The 22,658-nt window shown below is 49.1% G+C and overlaps 1 protein-coding gene across 9 annotated transcripts in view; it reads right to left on the bottom strand.

The window, feature by feature from the left end:
• Positions 1-14: 14 nt before the first annotated feature.
• Positions 15-22,658, bottom strand: part of LOC142572620 (uncharacterized) — a 188,944-nt gene continuing 166,300 nt past the window's right edge. For all 9 annotated transcript variants that reach the window (XM_075681861.1, XM_075681862.1, XM_075681860.1 and 6 more), the window contains 4 exons: positions 7,541-7,830; positions 6,667-6,872; positions 5,688-5,857; positions 15-1,876 (listed from right to left, as the gene is read on the bottom strand). In XM_075681861.1, coding sequence (XP_075537976.1) covers positions 1,723-1,876; positions 5,688-5,857; positions 6,667-6,872; positions 7,541-7,830 — 820 coding nt within the window. In that variant the 3' untranslated portion in view covers positions 15-1,722. The remainder of the gene's footprint in view (positions 1,877-5,687; positions 5,858-6,666; positions 6,873-7,540; positions 7,831-22,658) is intronic.

A 22,658-nucleotide genomic window follows, 5' to 3' on the forward strand; every position in this document is an offset into this window, starting at 1 on the left:
CAATGAAGTCACACTGGCAAGAAGGTAGAACTTTAATATTATACTTTGCCATCAAGTTACAAGAGCATGCTATGTGTCTCGCCAGGTATAGTATGTATGTACACAAAATTTCATGCAATTGTTTTATTAGCTTACAAACACAGGACTTTTGAGATGTATGTACAAAAAAATGAACCACAAGGCTCAAGCAAATTAAAATAGTGTACACACCCAGTCACACTTGTCTAGAATACACCGACGATGAAATCTAGATTGCAGCCACCATGCTTACAAGTGACAGTAGGCTTGAAACAGCCTGTAAGCAAATGCTGCTATATGCACAGTATTTCAGCCATTGCATCATAGAAACTGTTATGAAGCCCAGCAGTCACAAGTTATCTCTGCATCATTTGCACATTCTCGTATGTGTGACTGGGTCTGTACAACAGCATGCAAACAATGTGTGCAGCGCAAACTACAACAGTCATTTTGTGAAGGCACTGAAAAGAATACACATTTTTGACATGCCGAGGTTGTCATGTTTCTTTAAGTAAAACTGCTCTTGGCTGGTTGTGCACCTGGTGCGAGCTGGAACTTGTTGAGAGAAAAAAAAAATACATTTTGTATTAAAAATCTGTTTATTAAAGATCCTCTTGGCTCAGACATATTAGGCACCCAGGAGAACAGCCTTGCAGTAAGCAAAGATTCTCTAGGCCAGGAAATGTTATAGGTTTCGGCAAGTGCAGTTTGGATGGTTTCAGAATATCAGAACCAAATACTGCTATAGCATGACAATGAAGCAGGACCTCCGGCCATGACAGTTTCGCAAAGAATGGTAGTGCATTGCAGGGCCACCCACTAAGTTTTAAATAGTAGCTGCAGTCGCAGAGCTCGCTGAAACTACAGTGGACATTACTGCTTTTAATAATAGCCATTCTTGGCTCAAAAGTGGGAATGAAATGCACTTTACCGTCCTATTGCGACGCCACTGAAACACAGGTCTTAAAAGTTTTGAAACATTGCTGAAGATGAGCATTATGAGGGTGTGTTTACACGTGTGAAATGAGTAAAAAATGCGACAACACTGTTCATTATAGCACTCGGCATGTCAGTCAGGAAAAGATTTTTCCTGGTGGCAGTTTCATGCGGAATCTCTCAAGCTGTAAACTCCCATTTTGCCACAAGGTACAAAAACCCAGCTTGACTTAAATTTCGTTTCATAGTATCAAAGTAAAGACTTGCCAACAAACAAAACACATTGTGTGACAAGTACCCACCCTCCCCGATTGCGGAGTTTGGCAAATTAAAAAAAAAAAAAAACAGCCTGAACAAACCATGACCACATTTGACAAATACCAGACAGAAGACGTCGAAGTCTGCTTCAAGCAAAACATGCACAATAAAAGTACAGCTGCGCAACTATTTCTTCCCGTCCCTGACCCCCACACATAGAAATAAAAAGGAATTGTTCTGTCGTACCTGCGACGATAGTGCTAAAAACTGATCTTTCTTGCACCAGACATCATGCTGTACCTGTGGAGGGTGGCCAGGATGTACACATCTGTCGTGTGCACTCAAGACATGGAGGCAGACTGCCTTTGCTGTACGGCCAACTTGGTCCGCGCGCAGTCGTTAAACCCCTCGAAGTCTCGTAAAAAGATCATTTTCCAGCAGAGTCGCAAAACGCCTTTTTGTTGTGGCAACACGTGGGGTGCCGTCTAGCGAGGAAGATGCTCTGCCGCCCTAGTTGACGGAGAACACAGCCTGTCCACCACGGAGATTGTTTCTGACCAGCAGTGGGAGGAGGATTGTCAGCGCAATGATGGCGATGGCAATGGTGTTTACGAAGATTCCCTCTTCGGGAAGATCCTGGTAGTTCGGCGCTCCATTCGCACCACTGCAACAACAAATTGAAGAGAAATAAGCTACTGTGTATACTGCACACAGGCATCAACCAACACCATAGAAGCGATTAGAACTCTGAAGACGTGCAGCGAATCAGCAACACAAACAAGAGTGCCAAACCAATAAAGAGGCAAAGCAAGCAGAATCACGACTTCTGGGATGCTAATTTGAGGTGCAATCTGGTAACGGTTTGGAAAGCAAACTGTTCACTTTCCAAACCATTTTGAGACTACACCCCTAGACCCTCAAATTCTGCCATATCTGTATTCTGACCCAGTCAGAATAACTGCCCTGTGAACCAGTCGGAACTGATGATATGGTGGAGTTTGAAGGTGTCCAGAGATGTCAGAAGGGTACAGAGCCAAGACGGTTGTAGGTGTTCATTAGTAACCAGAGTGTTGAACCAAAAGTCCTTGTTATGATTCACCAAAAATGGTGCAGTACCAGTTCAACTTCGGAGCAAGAAATAAAGGTTCAAACAAGTTCAAGTTCATGTGCATAACAGAATAATTATAGGAATACAGCAATAATTTATTTCGTACAGAAACGTCATGCTGCTGCTAAGCTCCACTGAAAGATTACACCTGTTTGTTCAGGCTGCATGTTGTTACAAAATTATCCAGATCAGACACCAACTGGAAACTTATTGGAGAGAGAGAATATATTGAGGAAATGCAGAGAGTTCTCCAGCTTGCTGCTGTGCTCAGGGGGAAAGGGAACAAGAGAAACATATGGAAATAAGGAGTAATGATGAGGACAGGCAGTAGGACATGATTATATACACATTCGTGTTCAGAGGGCCCGGTCACAGCCTTGAAGCAAGGCCTTGACTAAATATTTAAGAGCCTTGATGGCTCGCTTCATTGATGTTTGGTCAATGGCCCAGTAACACTTTCACTGAATGGCCTGTTAATTGGCGCTAACGAAGAGATCAGTGCCTGCCATTCAAAGCCATACTGGTGACAAGCAAGAAGTATATGTGCTGTACTGTCAGGTACTTCGCACGCATTACAGTCTGGCTAGTCCACGCGTTGGATGCGACGCAAATGTCACGTTAACGCTGATAACTACATAGCCTGTCCACTGAGGCAATGCGCTAAAAACCGCACAACAGTGCTGCTACTTTTACAATCACTTGAAGATTGTGCATATTTACAAACGAGGTAGCATATTTGAGCCGCAAGTGCAGGCAATGGATGGAGAAAAAGCTCCAGAAAAGGTGGCAAACTTAAACGGAAAATCATTACGTTCTGGTTTAGTTCCGGTTCGGTACCCTGGTGTAAACACCTAAACAGTGTAAACACCTCCATGTAATACACGGTTGTGTCGTGAATTCGCCATAAATTCTGGCGCACCCGGAGAGCACTAGAATTGTGGTGTACGTGATAGAAGGGCTTAGCGTGTCCTAGAAATAGCGCTAGCGATGCTGAGCATGCGCAGAAGTTATCTTAAAGATTAACCAGAGCAGACAGCGCATGCTAACGCATGATATTAGTTCTTGCCGTTGAGTGCGGGAGTTTGCCGACGTTAAGGAGGATTTTGCGAACAGGTTTATTTACATTATTCACAGTAATAACAAAGTAATGAACAGCCATGAAGTCATTGACGGCCAGCAGCAAATGGGACGCTGTGGCCCGTGGTAAGACCGAAAAAAAACTCCCTGTATCTCGCTTTTAACCCCTTCGGTTCTTGAGGTCACGTCGTTTTCGGCCAATCGTCGAGCCAGCTCAGGAGTCATTTTCCTCCAATGGCATAGACGCCCGAGCAAGTGCCGTCACATTCGGCCAAAGGGGACGCACCAAGAGCTCCATTGTCCGAGCGTTGAGACTTGCCTCCGGCGTCGCCTCCTCGCCTGGAAGCGCTCAGCTGTAGGAGGCTGGTTATTCTTGAACGACCTTCCAGAGCCGCAAAACAGCTTTGCTCGGGACCAAGATCGATTACCTGGAACCGTGCCAGCCTCCCGTTGCACTTTCGGGAAGAGTCAAGCATGGGGGAAGACAATAGCTCGACGTGCGGCTCATGAGGTGGGGGTCGCCAACCTGTCCGACGGGTCCGGTAACGTGGTAGATGCGCACCGGCGCACCATAATTGGAATGCGACGGTGATTGGATGTGGTCGGGGAACTTGAGTGCCGGCAGGAAAAGGGTCCGCACCCAACAATGGTCAGAATTGTTTCCAAAACTTTCTGAGCTGATGCTCGATAGTGTAGGCAGTCTCGGGTACGGGGTACATTTCAAAACCTAAACGCGGTGTAAGGACATCGAGCGAGTAATGTGCCAGAGCTGCAACTATAGGCTTGAAGAACCGCCATATGCTATATTATGTACCTACGCAGTCTTTAAGGGAGGACATCTTGTGAACACACCTGGCACACCAGAGATTAAGACGCGGTATTCCCAACGACTAATCATTTGCGGTTGCTGGCGTCGTGATTTGTGTGGTAGCTGACATAGGCGTACTTACCGGGGGGGGGGGGGGGCACTTTTTTTGTTGTTGTTGATAACTGGAAATAAAACTGCTCTGACAATGCCAAAAATGCGAAGCGAATAGAGGCGACAGCACAAGCGGGAAGTATGCGAGCTGCGAAAGCAGAGCGGGATGCAGGAATAGCGGCGCGAACACATACAAGGCAGTTTCCGGTACTCTGGATCTAAGGCCGGCGTAACGCGACGATTATATTCCAATGAGATTCCTTTTTGCGCTTCATCAGTGGTGTCGGCGGCCCCCGCCTTCGTTATCACCAGGATCGGACGGTCGTGAGCGGTGGATGATAGAAAAAGAATAGAATCGGTCGACAGGAATCCTTGCATTATCCGACCCGAATTTCGTCGTAGCCGGCACATTAACTCGAATATAAAAGTTCGGTGAATATATGCTTTTCTGTATAAGATTAGCACATTTCTATTCTATAACCTCGGATGAGTGGAGAAATCGAGAAATTTTTTGAATTTCCGCGACTTCAGTAGTTTCCTTAAAAAAAAAAAACCTTTGTGTATGGCTCTTGACTGTTCACACAAGTTTTGCGAGCGCGGAAGTCGCTGAAAATTTGGCTGTTTACGGAACTGTTTATGCCAGTAAAGCTTATCTCCAAGGACGGTCTTCCTATTTATTTTTGTCACCTTTCCATACCTGCTGACCTTGGGCAGGTGTGAACCTGGTGTGAGGCAGGATCACTGCTGATCGATGGGCAGGTATGAACCCTGCCCTAGACAGTCGCGCTGCAGTGAACCGGCTTTCCTCTTCTCAGTCAACCAATCTGTCTCTGACTGTTCTTTCGTTACTGTAAGCTGTGTAGTTCGCGTACGTTTTGAGCGAGGTAGTAGCGCCGCAATGTGTCAAGTTCTTTGCATTAGACAGATGCATCGCAATGTGCAGTGTCCGGCCAGATGTGAACTGCATGTGAAGTACAGTTTCCTATAAAGATTGTACAGATACGCGCGCGTACATACCCGTGCATCCAAAGCTACATATAGACCGTACTTATATCCATGCCTGGCAGTGGCATAGTCTCTTTTAAGGGGGCGGGACGAGGGCGGCACACACTTGACCGGGAATGGGGAGGAAGGGCGGGGCGTGCCTCAAACTAACAAAAAAATTGCGAGAGGTGGAGGGGAGGCGAGCCCGGTGTGCCACCTCCTGGCTATGCCGCTGATGTCTGGATACACCTGCTGATAGTTCAAGCCCAGACATGACACTTGTGCATAACATATACGTCACGCAACTGTCCTATACTACGTCTCCTCGAACTGAACCCGACGACACTGTCCGCAGCAGGCAACCCGCGCGGGCGTGGCTGCACTCACTTGAATCGAGTCTTGGCCGTCTGCATGAGGCCCGTGACGCAGGCAGCCGCCGCGATGCTGAAGATGATCAGGCCGAAGTTGGTGTGAATCGGCACCAGGCGTTGCCGGTAGGTGACGGTGGCCTTGTCGCAACACAGAAGCACCAGGAACGACACGAACCCCACGATGAACTGGGAGATTAGGAGTGAGGATTAAACAGTATAAGGACGAGGAGGAGTTTATTCTTTCGCTTCTGGAAAAGGTCAAAAAGAAGCTACATGTGGTCTAAATTAGGACAGTAATGCAGAAAATGTGGACACAAATATATGTTGGGTGTCCAGTTCGCGTTTCTCTAGCCCATGCTATCAAGGACGACGTAGCGTAGGGTTTTCGGGCACGGTGTAGGAATAATTATTCTTACACCGTGGTTTTCGGGGTTTCATTTGGACCTTGTGGAGCTGTCAATGCGCTACGAGATCTCGTGGTACAAACGTACGCTTGCCACGTGGCATGCGAGATCTTGCGCTGCCGTGGATACCTTAACGTTTGTCCCGCCCACGGCGGATTGACAGAAACATGCTGAATTGGAAGCTGGACTTGGTATGTGGAAGTCACGTTTTAGTGCGTCGGAAGCGCTCAAGAGTTTTGGCTGGAAGCATGTTAGCATCCTAAAGCGCTTCAGCGTCCCCGAGCCTCTCTCCGCGGCATCATGCAAGGTGAAAGCATGAAGGCTTCTTCACAAAGGTCGAAGGCCCCACGGTTTTCATTTCTGTTGCGAAAGGACTCTGGCCGCGTCGTATTGTGGCGCGTGTTCGCGCGCTTCCCTCCCAAACGGTATACTTGCAAGTCGTATGCGCGTGCTGTGCACGTGATTGTGTGCCATGCAGTTATCCTTCTCATTGCACTAGTTCACTAGCGCGTCCAGTGCAGTAGCACCGTCAAGGGACAGCCGATTACACCTTAAGGAAATGAGTGCGCTGTTACACTACGAACATCGTACCTGCAAAGCGAAGAGTCCCATAGTTCCGAGGCCGATCCACGAGTGCAAACTGTAGAAGTGCTTCGGGTCAGCACTGCTGTTGTGCGCCATGAAGGCGGACACTATGCCAATGGTGATGGCCGATATGGACAGCACGAAGAAGATGGTGTGCAGAAGCTTGTTGTAGATCTTTTTGCAGCAGGTGAAGCTGCGGTACACCAGCATCGCTGCAGGAACAGGAGAAACGCTGCCATGTAAAACCGCACGTGCAGACCGCTTGTTATCATATCTGGTTGAACAGTGCCTACGCGCTGGTCATCTGAGCCAACATCGCATATTATGCAATATATAATGGCACACAAATAACCACGTTTCCCCTACTGCGCTCCCTCTTCGCCCACTAAGTTCTTACGGCGCCCATAGTATGTTCGATGTAGCTCAGCCGACCTTAATTAGCGCAAACGTACTACAGTTTGGATATGTGCATGAGCGCAAATTCTTTGTACAGAGCAACCGAAGTTTCATCGAAGGTGGTGATCGACGAGACGCTGCATTTCCCATACATCGCGGTGATAAAGCCTTGCGATTTATGTTCTACAAAGACAGCAACTCAGCTACGACCGCTATGATGATACTTCGTTAAAGACCGTCGACTTGATTCGTGCTATACTCCGAGGCCCACACAAAACTTTACAAAACTTATATCCGAAGTGCCGTACGCGCAGTGGCAACTTTCTCACTAGCTTGCAACGTCAGCAGGGGTATATAGCCGCGGAGCAGATGCTGTGGCGAGCGCCACAGAAGCGCAGCACAGAAATAGCAGCACTTTTCGTTGCCCCAAGGCTTTTTCAAACCAGCTCTTATTGAAAGGCATATATTGAGGCGATGTAATCACCGTGTCCGTTGAGGAAGATGAATCCCCCGGTCATGAGGATGTAGTGGAGGTTGAACTGCTTCTTGATGTCGTTGGCCCATGCGACGCCGCCCTGGTAGTTGAAGATCCAGTAGATGAGCAGCGTGATGGTGCCGAACAGCAGCACCTCGGCCAGGAAAAGCAGCAGGTAGAAGAGCGCCTTCATGGCCGCAGACTCGGTGGCAGCCTTGGAGGCCGCCGCGACCGCACCTCCGGCCTCGCCGCCGCCGCCGCTACGCTGACCGTTGCTGGCCGACTGCTGCTGCTGCTTTCTGCACCGGACACAGACAGGACAAACACTTTAGCACGGAGATGGGCGCACTGCACAAGGGGTCATCTACTCCCAAAGCTTTATATTCTGCATGAGCGAGCGCTTGTGCCAAAGGAAGGAGAGAGATGAATAAGGCAAATTGCAAAAAGAAAGACAAGAAAAGCGCCTATGTACACGAACTGTGTTGTCTCAACACTACGTATTACATATGCGCACATGAAAAACACGGGGAATGCGGTAGATGGAAGTTCAAGACGATGAGCAAAACGAGAACAAGGTGATCGAAAGCAGGAGCCACCTTTTCACCTTGTTCTCGTTTTGCTCATCATATACGCACATGGTCTTATGTATGTACACGTGCCACACAATGTATGTATGTGGAATAGTGAAACGAGACCAGTCAGACACGATCGATTATACCATCGACCATACTGTGCTGGAAATCTAGGGAAGCTAAGCTGCGTTGTATTTGGCCAGCCCTTAGCTACAGGAAGGAGACCATCTGGGTGCGGCGAGTGCTGATGTTACTTTAATTTGTACCGCGGAACAGTATGTGCATATATTCGAAATCAAGAGTTCGACGAAAACTCCTCTGGTCGGTATTGCTGATAGTCAAAGGTAAAACGGACGCCGACCAAAAACATTAAAAGAAAAGAAACCAAGACGTTCCGCCCCCCCTCCCTTCCCCATTGGTCAAGCTTGACCAGTGTATATGTTTGTACTAAGCGATAGTTACTGTCTCCGACGGCATTTCCCTAAAGCTTTACGGGACAGTTCGTACTGGAAATGAAATGTAGAATTTATTAGGTGTTTTTTATATTGCAGTTCTTTGCTATAGATAGCATGGTATTCCAGCCCTACACAGCTCGAGCACCATCTTGCTGTCTCGCTGCCAGTGAGGCCTGAATTTTCGTACTCGGAGTTCATTTGTTCGCGACAGTCCACTTGAACCAAGTTGATTAGCTCGACGACGTCAGTGTTTTCGCGCTCGCTTGTGCAAATTGTTGCGTTTCGCCTGCGACACGTGGTTTTGCCGGCGCGACGGCGGCGGGGCGGCGGACATTTTGGCCCGATCGTCGTCACCGCAACACTCATCGCCAGGTGTTTCCAGGCGCGTCTGCGGCGATGCGACCGCCTAGGGATTTCGTTCCAGTCATTGTGCCCGAAACAGGCGAGGCCAAAGCAGGGACCATCTTCTCGTTACAGTCATTGTGTCCGACCGGCAGCGCCACGACAGTGTGCTGCGCAGCGCCACGACCAGGTGCTACGAGATCGTGCGCAGCGCCACGACATGGTGCTACGGCATCGCTACGACAGTGTGCGTCACCATTAGCCCATTGTACATTCACGTGCTCGTCTTTTGAGGGGTTCCTTCTTGCCCTCAACTGCGAGAGTATAAAAACAGCTGCCCCCGGACGCCAAAAGGAGGGCTCCGATTTCTTCTGTTGAGTAAAGTGCTCTCCCGTCTCTCTACTTCGGTCAACCTGACCGCCAACTCTTTGCGATGTTAAAATAAACAAGTTGTTTCGTTGTTACCTGTCGACTCATGCTTTGCCGGGACCTTCGGATGCTTGCAGTTGTACCCCAGGCCGCCAGGCCAACGCTACCCTTGGGGCTTGCGACCCAGGTACAACCACGGGCGTCAGCGCCGAGTTCCCAACAGATCGTACCAGCAGTCCGATCCCAAACATCTGGTTGCCAGCGGTGAGATCGCCTACGACTTCAAACAACGGTCTGCCAGCGGCGAGATCGCGACAACGGAGGCCAGCAGCAAAGAGATGCAGTTGACTGTATGCTGAGCAGCTCAACGTCGATCCGGGAGCAGTGCAACGAGCCCTGTGTGACGACTGGTTGCCTGCAGCGGAACGACTGCGCGGAATTCCTGCCTGCGAGGTTTGGTGAGTGCGGGACTTTCTTCTACTGAGCTTTGCCAGGCTTTTTGTTAGTGTCAGAAACAGAGCTGGTAATTGTGGTTGTCGTTGCTGCCGGGTTAGTTTGCGGCAAGACAATAGTAAGCAGTAGAAAAAGCAGCATTCAGAGCAGCCATGGATTTGAAGTCGTTGCGCAAACCGAAATTGTTGGAGCTTGCAAGAGAGTTGGGTCTGGATGTCTCAGACAAACTAAGAAAACCGGAACTGATAACGGCTATTCTTGAGTTAGAGGCTGAGGATGACGAGCTGTCGGAATGCCTTGAGACTATTGAGGAGAGGTCAAAAAGACAGGAGCGCGAACTTAAAGAGCAGAAAGAAAAAGAAGAGCGCGAACACGCTTTGGAAATGAAGCGTCTCGAGGTAGAGATGGAACGCGCTCGTAATGGAAGTCAGGCACACGGTGCAGGAGAACGCGTATTGTTCAAAATGACTGACCTGATGCGGCCGTTTAAGCTGGGAGAGGACATTGGTTTGTTCCTGGTTAACTTTGAGCGAACGTGCGAGAAGCAGGGGTTCTCTCGGGAAACGTGGCCACAGCGCTTGCTCACTTTGTTACCCGGCGAGGCGGCCGACGTAGTCGCTCGCTTGGATAGAGAGGAAGCAGAGGATTTCGACAAAGTAAAATCGAGTCTGCTAAAAAAGTACCGGCTGTCTGCGGAAGCGTTCCGTCGGAAGTTTCGGGAAAATGAGAAAGGCAAAAGTGAGTCATATACAGAGTTTGCGTATAGGCTTATGTCGAACATGCAGGAGTGGCTCAAAGAAGAGAAAGCGTTTGGTGACCACGATAAAGTTCTGCAGTGTTTCGGGCTAGAACAGTTTTATAGTCGGTTACCGGAGAACGTGCGATACTGGGTCTTGGATAGGCCAGACGTGAGTACGGTGGCTAGAGCCGCTGAGCTAGCCGAGGAGTTTGTGACGCGTCGAGCTCGCGGAGCTAAGGACGGTCAAAAGGGTGAATTTGGCTCGAAGTTCGAGAGGCCAAAGTTCACACCCATGAGATTAAAGGGGGACACGCGTAGTGCGGATGCGAGCGAAAGCAGTCCGACCAAACGTAAAGAGACGGCGGCAGCCAAACGCAGAAAGCGGTTCGAGATGAGGCGAGCGCGCTTGTGTTATACGTGCCAGAAGCCGGGTCACTTTTCGGCGCAGTGTCCGGAAACAACACCAAAAGTTGTGTTTTTTTCAATAGGCAGCACGGACGAGAACATGAAGCTTCTCGAGCCTTACATGCGAGACCTCCTCGTGAACGGGAAAGAGTGCCGAGTGCTTCGCGATTCCGCAGCAACGATGGATGTAGTTCACCCGTCTTACGTAGAACCCCATATGTTCACGGGCGAGTGCGCATGGATCAAGCAAGCCGTGGAAGCTCATAGCGTGTGTCTGCCGGTAGCAAAAGTGCTTATTGAAGGACCTTTCGGAGCGCTTGAGACGGAGGCGGCAGTGTCATCTATGCTGCCAACCCAGTACCCGTACCTATTTTCAAACAGGTCCGATCACCTCCTGCGCGAGAAGGGGCTTTTGTTTGGTGAAGCTAGTGTTCAGGCCTTAACCAGATCGAAGGTTCGGGAGCTCGCTGCAAAGGCGGTAGTTGCGGGGCCGACGTTATCAAACAACGAAAAAGGGTCAGAGGCGCAGCAAGCTGATATTCAGAGCACGCCCGAACAGAATAGAATTGAGTCTGTAGCGTTGAAGGCGCCAGATACTGGAGAGGAAAATCCCGACGCGGGAAAGTTAGAAGAGCTATCTACTGATTTGCTCATCGCGCCTACGTCAGACGGACTTGATAGGTTGCTAAAAGTCAGCCGGACGGCTTTGATAGCCGAACAAAAAAAGGATGGCAGCCTGGAAAACGTGCGCTGCAATGTCAAAGAAGGTATCGCCAGGAAAACTGCGCGTTTTGTGGAAAGAGGTGGAGTCCTGTACCGGAAGTATCTAGACCGCCGAGGAGTGGAGTTCGATCAGCTGGTCGTGCCTCAATGCTATCGTCAGGATCTGTTGCGCTTGTCACATGGGGGTTCGTGGTCCGGACACCTAGGAGTTAAGAAAACTAAGGACCGTCTCTTGCAAGAGTACTATTGGCCAGGGTGTTTTCGGGACGCAGACCATTTCGTGAGGACATGTGACACTTGTCAGCGGGTGGGCAAACCAGGGGACAAATCGAGGGCGCCGTTGAAATTGGTACCTATCATTACGGAGCCTTTTAGACGGCTCGTTATTGATACAGTGGGACCTCTGCCGGTAACAGCCACGGGGTACAGACACCTTTTGACTGTGATCTGCCCAGCGACAAAGTTCCCTGAAGCAGTGCCGCTTAAAGAACTCAGCTCAGTTGAGATAGTTAATGCACTACTGTCCATATTTGCGCAAGTTGGTTTTCCTGCAGAAATTCAATCAGATCAGGGCACAGTGTTTACTAGCGCTTTGACGACAACTTTTCTCGAAAGGTGTGGGGTAAAGCTGCTACACAGCTCAGTGTACCACCCACAGTCGAATTCCGTTGAGAAGCTCCACTCCGTCATGAAGCGCGTGTTGAGAGCGTTGTGTTTTGAACATCGAACTGACTGGGAGCGGTGTCTGCCTGGGGTGATGTTTGCTTTAAGGACCGCGCCGCATGCGGCTACGGGGTTTTCGCCAGCTGAACTGGTGTACGGTCGCTCGCTTCGATCTCCGCTTCGCATGCTTCGAGAATCATGGGAAGGTAGGGGCGACGACCCAGTCGTGGTGGAGTACGTGCTTAAGCTCCTCGAACGCTTAAGAAGGGCACAGGAGTTGTCAGGTGAAGCAATGACAAAGGCCCAGCAGAGGGCCAAGGTTTATTATGATCGGACAGCCAGGGCCCGTCGTTTTGAGGTTGGCGATGAGGTCATGATATTGCGCACATCGCTAAACAACAAACTAGACGTGCAGTGGGAGGGCCCAGCGCGAATTGTTCAGAAACTGTCGGACGTTAACTACGTGGTAAGTCTGCCAGGAAAGCGGAAAGCACAGCAAGTTTACCACTGTAATCTGCTCAAACCTTATAGACAAAGGGAAGCAGTGGTGTGCATGATGGTAAACGTTCCTGAAGAGCTTCCGGTCGAGCTTCCGGGACTAGGCTCAGTGACGAACAGGGAAGACACCGGTCAAGTCATTAGTGACCTTATCAGTAAAGCACCGCTGTCGCCTGAGCAGAAAACCGAACTACACCAGCTATTACAAGAGTTTCAAGGTCTGTTCTCTGAGAGGCCTGGTAGGACTTCTGTACTTACTCATGATATAGAACTTACCTCCACAGAGCCAGTACGATCCAAGGCGTATCGGGTGTCACCCCGCCAGAGCGATATTATGGAGGCTGAGGTAAAGAAAATGCTACAGCTCGGTGTTATTGAGGCAGGTGAGAGTGATTATACCTCCCCTTTGATTTTAGTTGAGGTACCGGGCAAGGAACCTCGTCCTTGCGTCGACTACCGCAGGCTTAATTCCATCACTAAGGATCAAATTTATCCGATCCCTAACATCGAGGAGCGCCTTGAGAAAGTTAGTAGCGCTCAGTTTATTTCCACCCTAGATCTTGTCAGGGGTTATTGGCAGGTTCCACTTACAGAAGAGGCTAGTAGGTATGCGGCGTTCATTTCACCAATGGGAACATTCCGTCCTAAAGTGTTGAGTTTTGGTTTGAAGAACGCGCCATACTGTTTTTCAAGTCTCATGGATAAAGTGTTGCGGGGACAGCAAGAATTCGCTTTACCGTATCTAGACGACGTAGCGATATTCTCCGCATCCTGGTCTGAGCATATGACACACTTGCGGGCAGTGCTAACCCGCCTGCGCGAAGCAGGCTTGACAGTAAAGGCTCCTAAGTGCCAGTTAGCACAGGCCGAGGTTGTCTACCTCGGTCACATGATTGGTCAGGGTCGTCGCCGCCCCTCTGAAATAAAAGTGGCCGCTGTGCGAGACTTTCCGCAACCGCGCACAAAGACCGATATTCGGTCGTTCTTAGGTGTCGCCGGCTACTATCAGAGGTACATCCCTAGGTACTCTGATATCGCGGCTTCCCTGACGGATGCTCTAAGAAAGACAGAGCCTCAAACAGTCGTCTGGGACGAGACAAAGGAAAGAGCTTTTAGCGCCCTAAAGAGTGCCCTAACAAGCCAGCCTGTGCTACGATCGCCAGACTATACAAAAGGGTTCATTGTTCAGTGCGATGCTAGTGAGCGAGGCATGGGCGTTGTACTGTGCCAACGGGAAAATGGAGAAGTAGAACACCCCGTCCTGTATGCTAGTCGTAAGCTGACCAGTCGTGAGCAGGCGTATAGCGCCACCGAGAAAGAGTGTGCATGTCTCGTGTGGGCCGTTCAGAAATTGTCATGCTATCTAGCCGGCTCGAGGTTTATCATTGAGACAGATCACTGCCCTCTCCAATGGCTGCAGACCATCTCTCCCAAAAATGGCCGCCTCCTGCGCTGGAGCCTCGCTTTACAACAATATTCCTTTGAGGTGCGTTACAAAAAGGGGAGTCTCAACGGTAACGCCGATGGCTTAAGTCGAAGCCCCTAACGTAGGAATCAGCCTCAAAATTGTTTGTTACTGATGTTTTTCTTCCTGAGGCAGGATTTTATTTAACATATTGCTTTTGTTTAGTGTTTCAAAGTGATGATATGCTTTCTAGTGCAATTTTTCAATTTGTGGACGCGTTCTGAGTGATGCTAGACTACTGTAAGGAACTAGGCAGTGGTATAAAAAGGGGAAAGAGCCTGGCAGGGCTTAGTGAGGGTTGTGCCGTGCTTGCTGACTGAGCGGTTGAGTTTTCAGCGTAGTTCTAACGCTTGCCGGGAACGAGAACAAAAATGTGAACTCTCCCGAAGTCACTTTGCAGTGTCCCGTGCGAACCTGAACGAGAGAACGAGGCCTTCTCTGTGCGCTGCGCTCAAGAAACGTCAAGGGACGCCCGACTTCGGTTATGCGCATCATCGAGCGACATCCCTCCGGACAGCGGATGCAGTCCCCTGTCCATCGGGATCTCCTTTCCCCGGCGGGGCGGTCTGTTGCGTTTCGCCTGCGACACGTGGTTTTGCCGGCGCGACGGCGGCGGGGCGGCGGACATTTTGGCCCGATCGTCGTCACCGCAACACTCATCGCCAGGTGTTTCCAGGCGCGTCTGCGGCGATGCGACCGCCTAGGGATTTCGTTCCAGTCATTGTGCCCGAAACAGGCGAGGCCAAAGCAGGGACCATCTTCTCGTTACAGTCATTGTGTCCGACCGGCAGCGCCACGACAGTGTGCTGCGCAGCGCCACGACAGTATGCTGCGCAGCGCCACGACAGTGTGCTGCGCAGCGCCACGACCAGGTGCTACGAGATCGTGCGCAGCGCCACGACATGGTGCTACGGCATCGCTACGACAGTGTGCGTCACCATTAGCCCATTGTACATTCACGTGCTCGTCTTTTGAGGGGTTCCTTCTTGCCCTCAACTGCGAGAGTATAAAAACAGCTGCCCCCGGACGCCAGAGGAGGGCTCCGATTTCTTCTGCTGAGTGAAGTGCTCTCCCGTCTCTCTACTTCGGTCAAACCTGACCGCCAACTCTTTGCGATGTTAAAATAAACAAGTTGTTTCGTTGTTACCTGTCGACTCATGCTTTGCCGGGACCTTCGGATGCTTGCAGTTGTACCCCAGGCCGCCAGGCCAACGCTACCCTTGGGGCTTGCGACCCAGGTACAACCACGGGCGTCAGCGCCGAGTTCCCAACAGATCGTACCAGCAGTCCGATCCCAAACAAAATGCTCTTGAGAACCACGGCTGCTCTGATCAACGTACCACTCCTTAGGCAGCATTTGTGTTCTCCCTTTGTTGTCCCTTTACCTGGCGCTGTTTTGAAACTTCGCTATCGTGTACGGTCTTTTGGCCGCATGCGTCCTTTCACAACAGAAACAGACATGCAGATTCCGAGCATCTCGCTATACTTTACGTTTCTTCGAAAAATGTACCATCTGAGGACAGTTTACTTAAATTGTTTACTGCGTTTATTTCACTCGGATTGATCTAAGTGAACCGCGAAGTGTCCATGAATTCTGCGCAAAAAACTGATACGGACTGAAGACGATGATGATGTAATTAAATATGGTTGTGCAAAAGGTTACGGAGCACGAAACTGAAGACCAATAGGAACCCCCTCGCCATCTGGCAACCTGAAAACAAAGACAGCGCATAGGTCGCACGTGAACCCGCTAAGTGCGGATCCGACAGATTTCTGGCTGAATGTCACGCAATACGGCCAGGTAGTATCTTCTTCCGCAGTGAAAGCGTTCCGACAACTTACGCCTGAATACGAAGGTTTATTTCAGTTCCTACCCACCACTCAAGTTGGTCGGAACAAATCAGAGGCAGCTTGCTATCTAACAGTTCAGAATTATATTGGCGGACAGTACGTGTCGGCCGTGTGCACAGACATTATCACACTATTCTGATCGCATTTACAACGGTGTTCAAAAGCACAGTATCTGATACTCGCAAATTCTTGCAATATCAGGTGTATAAAACAGTCACGTAATTATAGACTTTCCTGCTAGCATATCGCTTGATGTGTAGCGGACACTCACTTTGCTTCTGAAGAAACCCGAACTGATCAAAAAAGGAAAATATCGAATCCGGGCAGCTGACGATGTTTCTGAAATACGGATATATACCCGTAATAAGAAAAAAAGAAAGGAAGAAAATGCGGCCGCGTTATACACACCGTATCTAGAGCATCCGCGCCACCAAAAGCTACCCGGCTCCTTTCAAGGCTACATTAATTTCATAAAGCGTGGGCGCAGCAAGCGGTATGCATGGCTGCGCCCGCGAAACAATTTTTTCGAGTTTCGCCCGAAAAGCGCGTTGCCTCGAGGAGGACATCGGAGGAGGGAAGAATCGGCATCGCATAATGTGGTGCGGCCATGGGTGCGGCCGTTGCTCGCGAAGTCGGAGAACGCCGGAAACAAGGTCGGAGCGCTTGGCAACGCGCGCGCGGGCAGCCGGCCCAGCATCGCGGCGCGGACAATCGGATACGAGCCGCTCTGATTCGCCCTTTGACGTGCGGGCAAACGACGCCGGCATCGCTCGCCGCATGCGATGCGGGCGCGAAGACGCCCCGATCCCTTGCATCGCTGCGCGAGAAGAGGCGGTTGCTTCGCCCTGGCCTTGTGCACACGGGCGGGATGCCGTCTGCTGCTGCCGCGGCCGCCTTCAATGCACACGCAGAACTAATGCCTGTATTGCGAGCCGCAATAGCCGCCCCCACCCAACACCACGATGGGCAGGTCAAGACCCGCGCAACGGGAGAAAAGAAATTCCTTTATTCATTCCTTTATTTACGAAATGAGCTATATCCTAGATATGCGTTCGAGCGAATTGTTGCAACAACGCCACAAGAAAAGAAGGGGGGGGGGAGGAGTCCTGTAGAGGGTGAGTCATTCGAGCTACTTCAGTTTGACGAAGTGAGCGATACATGCGTTTTCGGGGTAGAAGCGCTCTTCGACCGTGTACCAGCGCAGCATTCGGGGCATGACAAAGGCATGCGCGGTATATTCTCCCACCCTGTTTGCTGCGCGTGGCATATGGTCAAAATAAAGTACCAACTATAGCTCAAACCGCCAACTTGTTGAAACGCCTTCAACCCTGCGTGTAGACTATTTCTCGTAGGCTACTTCAATTCCGGTCCACGGACCCTGCTGTTAAGGACTAGAGCAGTTACACGCGAAGGGGCCAGGCGTTCCCGCAATTGTGAAATTACTAACGCGTCAGTATAAGCCCACGTACCTTAAGTTTGCGAAGAGTTGGTTAACATGTGCGCTAGCAAGTACTACGGAGTAACCAGTGCGTTTGAAGAGTTTTCGTATTCAATACACACCGGAACGAATAGATAATATGCTTAGTGAGATGGCAAATTTTGAACAAAACACCTATACAGAGTGGTTCTTCTTTAAAGTTCTTTTTTTTTTTTTTTAATCGCCTGTGGCATAGAGCACAAATCTACCCATCGAGTTGGATTACCCGAAGAGGCGGGCATTTGTTACTGAAAATAAAATTTCACAATCGACCGAGAATATTTCGCTTATCAACTTTATAGCTAATTACTTTAGCACACATATTACAGCATGCGAATTGAAGCTAGTGATTTTAAGAGGCACATCCACTTCAAACGACTTTTTAATATAGCACCAATTTCAAATGCGTAGGCATTTCTATGCCTACCCAACGAGAAAATTGTCCGTCACGTAAAACAATGAATGGCTCATAGCCCGTAACGAAGCAAAAATTGCACTGGCTCGTGCCCACGTAAGGCAGGGGCTACAAGCGCTTAGCAAAGTGAAGCGAACAGTGCATACATTCATTGACATCACCTACACAACACAGAACAGCATGCGTTTAAAGAACAAGCTCAAAACAAGCACCCGATCCACCAACAAAGCATTGCGTATACCCCCCCTCAGCAAATGTAGTGGTTTTGCAACAGCTTCGCTAAATTAACGCTAATTCACCTTAATTAACACCAAAGGTCGAGGGTTCGAGTGCCTTAGTGAACTATATCTTAACTAAACCAGCCTTAACATAAGCGAACGAACGACGAGGGTTGATAAGGGTTTATGCTGGTCGGATCAAGTTCCATAACATTGATAATGACACCGGGCTGCGTGGAGATGAGCAAGTGGCACAGTGCTTACGCATACTTAGACAAATACCAGAGGAATTTCTGCAGGAATTTTTTCAGATAAGCGCTGTCAAACTTGCGGTAATATTTCACTGTTCTTCCACTTTAATAAAACGCCTTTTTATGCACCGAGGGTAAGAAATTACCGGAACACCAGTGCATTTCGTTGCAAACTTTTGAAACGCATATCTCGAGATAGTGCCATCCTCAGAATTCGTTCCATGTGCGCCTGACTTTCGCAGGCACCGGCTACAATACGTAAATTACAATATGTGTCGTAAAGTAACTTAAAAGTTAATGAACGAAACTTTGTTGACTAGTGAAATATTCATTTCGATTTCCCGGCCGAATGAAATCCGCTGCTGAGATAATCCATCTCATGATGTAGAATTGTGCTACAAGCCACGAGTAATGTTTGAAAATTCTGTCAACGATAGAAAAAGAAACACCATATAATACAGCACGCACAACTGAGTATTGGCGCCAGTACTGTCGATCTCTGAAGGCAGTTTCCACCTAACTTGGATAAAAGGCTTCCCTTGATTTCCCTAGATCTGAAAATGTGGCTGTTTAGCTTGCCAATATGATTTCGGTAATAATACATTTTTAATTAAGAAAAAAGGAGGCATCCACCCAATCGTAGCAATTGCAACGAAGGTGGATCTCTCCACCTTGCGGGTTTCCGCAAAACTATTACGTCAAATGATACATTTTTGTGTTATGCAAACAGGCTGCAAATTTTATTTTATATTTCTAAGCTCCGTTCAAAACCCATATTCAACGAAAGATGTCAGCACGTATATACTTTGTTGTTGACCATAGTCCTTTTTGCACATAGAGCAAAGTACCAAGATTACTCGGAATCTTATCTGAAATGTAATGAAAGTGGGTGCCGCAACTCCCTTACAAGGCGCAATTGTTAAAATAGTGGGCTATACTTCAAGACACCAACTTAAATGATGTTAATATTTGTTGTATGATGCGTACTAGCGTAGACTCGCCACACTTACGCGCTTATGCGTCATTTACAGCGAAGCACGCAGATATGCGTGCCAATTTTTGTTCTTTCCTCCAAAGCAAAACACTCCCAAACACATGATCACTGGTGCTCTCTCCAAGGTTGCTCCACCTGCTCCGTTCACGGTGAGCTTTAGTACACGTGTTGCGTAGCCAGCTGTTCAGCACCACGACCGCGTTGTCACGCCTGGTGCTACAGGTGTACGTTTCCGCTTACGCCCAGAATTGACCGTGCTGTTTTGTTTGCTGTTACAGCGTACGTTTGTTTCGCCGGTAACAGAAATATTTCATTCAGAGAGCACAGGAGATGCGATACTTCATTAAAGGGCCCATGTGTATCCGCACCCGGTCGTTTACTTGGCGAGATGCATCCACTGTACTGCTGTACGGTCAAAAGTCGCAGTTTGCGTGCTAATGCTAAGGTAGTTTGCGGGGACTGAAATCAAAACACGCCGTCGCGTCAAAGTCTTAGCGTGAAATCCCCGTCGACTTAAATAAGTTTCCCTAATTACCTAAGGAAAACACAAATTCCCTAGAGTTGGCAGCATTCATTGGCACACGCGTCGTTTTAGAGCTGGCTATACTACGGGCACCAAATGATCACGGATTAGTTTCCTAGATTACGTAACTCTTACTTTGGTTCTGGCATTCACGTGCGTACCAACATCGGAGCTCATCTTACTTGCTCAATCCCTCATTTAGTATCATACTTAGTGTTTCCCGCTTTGTTTATGAATCTAGTGTGTCTGTAAAGTCACTTTCTTTCACAGCTCTCATCTATATTGGATTACAGACGTACATCTATTATTCCCCTTACCCGGCCCTTTTCCCCAGCACAGGGTAGCCAAACCAGCCGGTCTGAGCACTGGCTAACCTCCCTGTCTTTCGGCCTATTTCTCCTCTTCATGCGCGTAACCTACCGTGTTTCCTGTGTTACAGGGGGGCGAAGGCCTTTCGAGCTGCGTCACAGAAGCTTTTGCCTCGGCCTCTTCCGTTTGTTGTAAATTGACTCATATGAATGCAGAAAATCTAGAATGGTGGCATGCAGGGGCGGATACAGGGTAGCACAGAGGGTGGATCTGCCATTGCCCAAGGGTAACTGTTGAAATCGTTTAGCTGATCTTCGCCGATAGTGCGAAACACGACATACCGGCGTATTTGTTTTTCCACTAAGACCATCCAACGCTATAACTGTTCGTGTCAAGCACTAGAGAAATACTTCTGCGCTCAGGACGTTCTTTTTTTTTTTTTCCAAGCACAGTATGCTTACCACAATCACTAAGCGCGACTGGGCCATGCAAGTGTACTAGATCTTTCTGAGCGTGAGCACGGGAGCCTGTGGCATTCGGTACTGTCAGAGCTGTAACGGTGGCGCCAAAATGTTCTGCGCATGCTCAGTAGGTGCAGCGTAAAGGAATTATTACTTCGCGCGCATGTCGTGACGCCATCGTATATTCGTCGTCTGCTACGCCATGTTTTACGGCTGAGAAACGAAGCATTAGCCTCTGGAAAACTTATATCGGGGTTCTTGAAAGGAGCCGTGGTGGAACGTCAATTTGTACTACCACAGCAGACTAGCGGTGACATTGGTTTGCGAAGAATTGGGAAACCTGAGAGCAGGCAAACTTCCGTGCCAACTGTCTACAATTTGCTACCGTGTAGAATCGCACGCAGAAATGGTTTCGGCCGAATTAGAATGTTTCACCGAGTGCTCCGTTGCAAACAGCGGTTAATCCCATTCCGCAGCTATCAAGTTTGTAACTGTGTCTAAACTGTTTCCAAACTTGAACTAAATTATGAAAAATGGTCCGCAGCTTCCTTCGGGTACCCTGTTTCTCTCGCTGCATAGAATTCCCGCACTAATAAATTTGCTAATAACTAATAAACTGCGAGATCAAACGCACCGTTTGATCTCGCAGCTGCGTAGTGTGGCCTATGAGTTAGCTGCGACCTTCACTGAAGAAAAGAATTAAGAGCGCCTATGGCTCTGCCTATAGCGAACTACATGCGAGTGCCCCGACGACGTAATGCGCCGCTAAGGAAGGCTACTCTCGTCACTCACAATGGTTCTGCGCTGCCGCTATATGCTGCACTCGTGGTGCACTAAAAGTCACGTACGCGCTCCCGCGTTCACGCTCAAAACGATCTAGTACACAGCGCACGCTCGATCGAAAAGTTTGAACAGGCGAGGGGAAGCTAATGCGTTTCGGGCTGTTCGGCAATGATGTGAGACAATTATCCTCTACTATTTCTTTTTCTATTAGGGAGCTTTGCCAATAGACATACGTATAAAAAATCTTTAAAAAGTGAAATTAAACAAACCAACGCAGCGACCCGCCGTGGTTGCTCAGTGGCTATGGTGTTGGGCTGCTGAGCACGAGGTCGCGGGATCGAATCCCGGCCACGGCGGCCGCATTTCGATGGGGGCGAAATGCGAAAACACCCGTGTGCTTAGATTTAGGTGCACGTTAAAGAACCCCAGGTGGTCAAAATTTCCGGAGTCCTCCACTACGGCGTGCCTCATAATCAGAAAGTGGTTTTGGCACGTAAAACCCCAAATATCATAATCGAACCAACGCAGCTAGCCTGCGATGCAGTTACTGCAGCAGTTGAGTTTGAGCAACTGACCGTTATCCAGCGGTCACAGTGTCGTAGCGCCTTGTGGCTAATGTCGCGAGCATATACGCTACATATATACTGCATAGCTGCAGCAGGTGACGAGTGTCTGCCGCAAGTGCAGGAGTCGGGCACATGTCACGTTACTTACACGATCAAAGCAGTAAGTATAATCACCGTTGCCGCACTCACGCGAACCGTATATATATAGCACCGAGCGCGGCGACTCGGTCAGTGCACATTACTCTTTCGGATAACAGTATCAGTTGGTTCCCCAAGCCACGTAGGAAGCGTGCGACCGCAGCTTCCTACGTGACTGCGCTCGCATACGCTCGACCGCGATATTCACAAGAATGTCGCGGGCACTTTTACATGCTATAAAAAACAAAACAAGAATTAACACTCGAAAAGTGTGATCAGGTAACGTCCACAGAAAAGCGACGGGGTGCAAAGAAGGCGGAAAATAAAGACAACACAGTATAGGCATGCCGGGAACGAATCGAGAGACGATGCGCGTGTGGAGAGAAAAACGGGCGACCGTGTGAAGGATATAAATGGCACGAAATAAAGAGAATGTCCAAGACTTGAGGAACGGAAG

This window comes from Dermacentor variabilis, chromosome 2 (genome assembly GCF_050947875.1).
Source record: "Dermacentor variabilis isolate Ectoservices chromosome 2, ASM5094787v1, whole genome shotgun sequence".
NCBI classification, from domain to species: Eukaryota; Metazoa; Arthropoda; class Arachnida; order Ixodida; family Ixodidae; genus Dermacentor; species Dermacentor variabilis.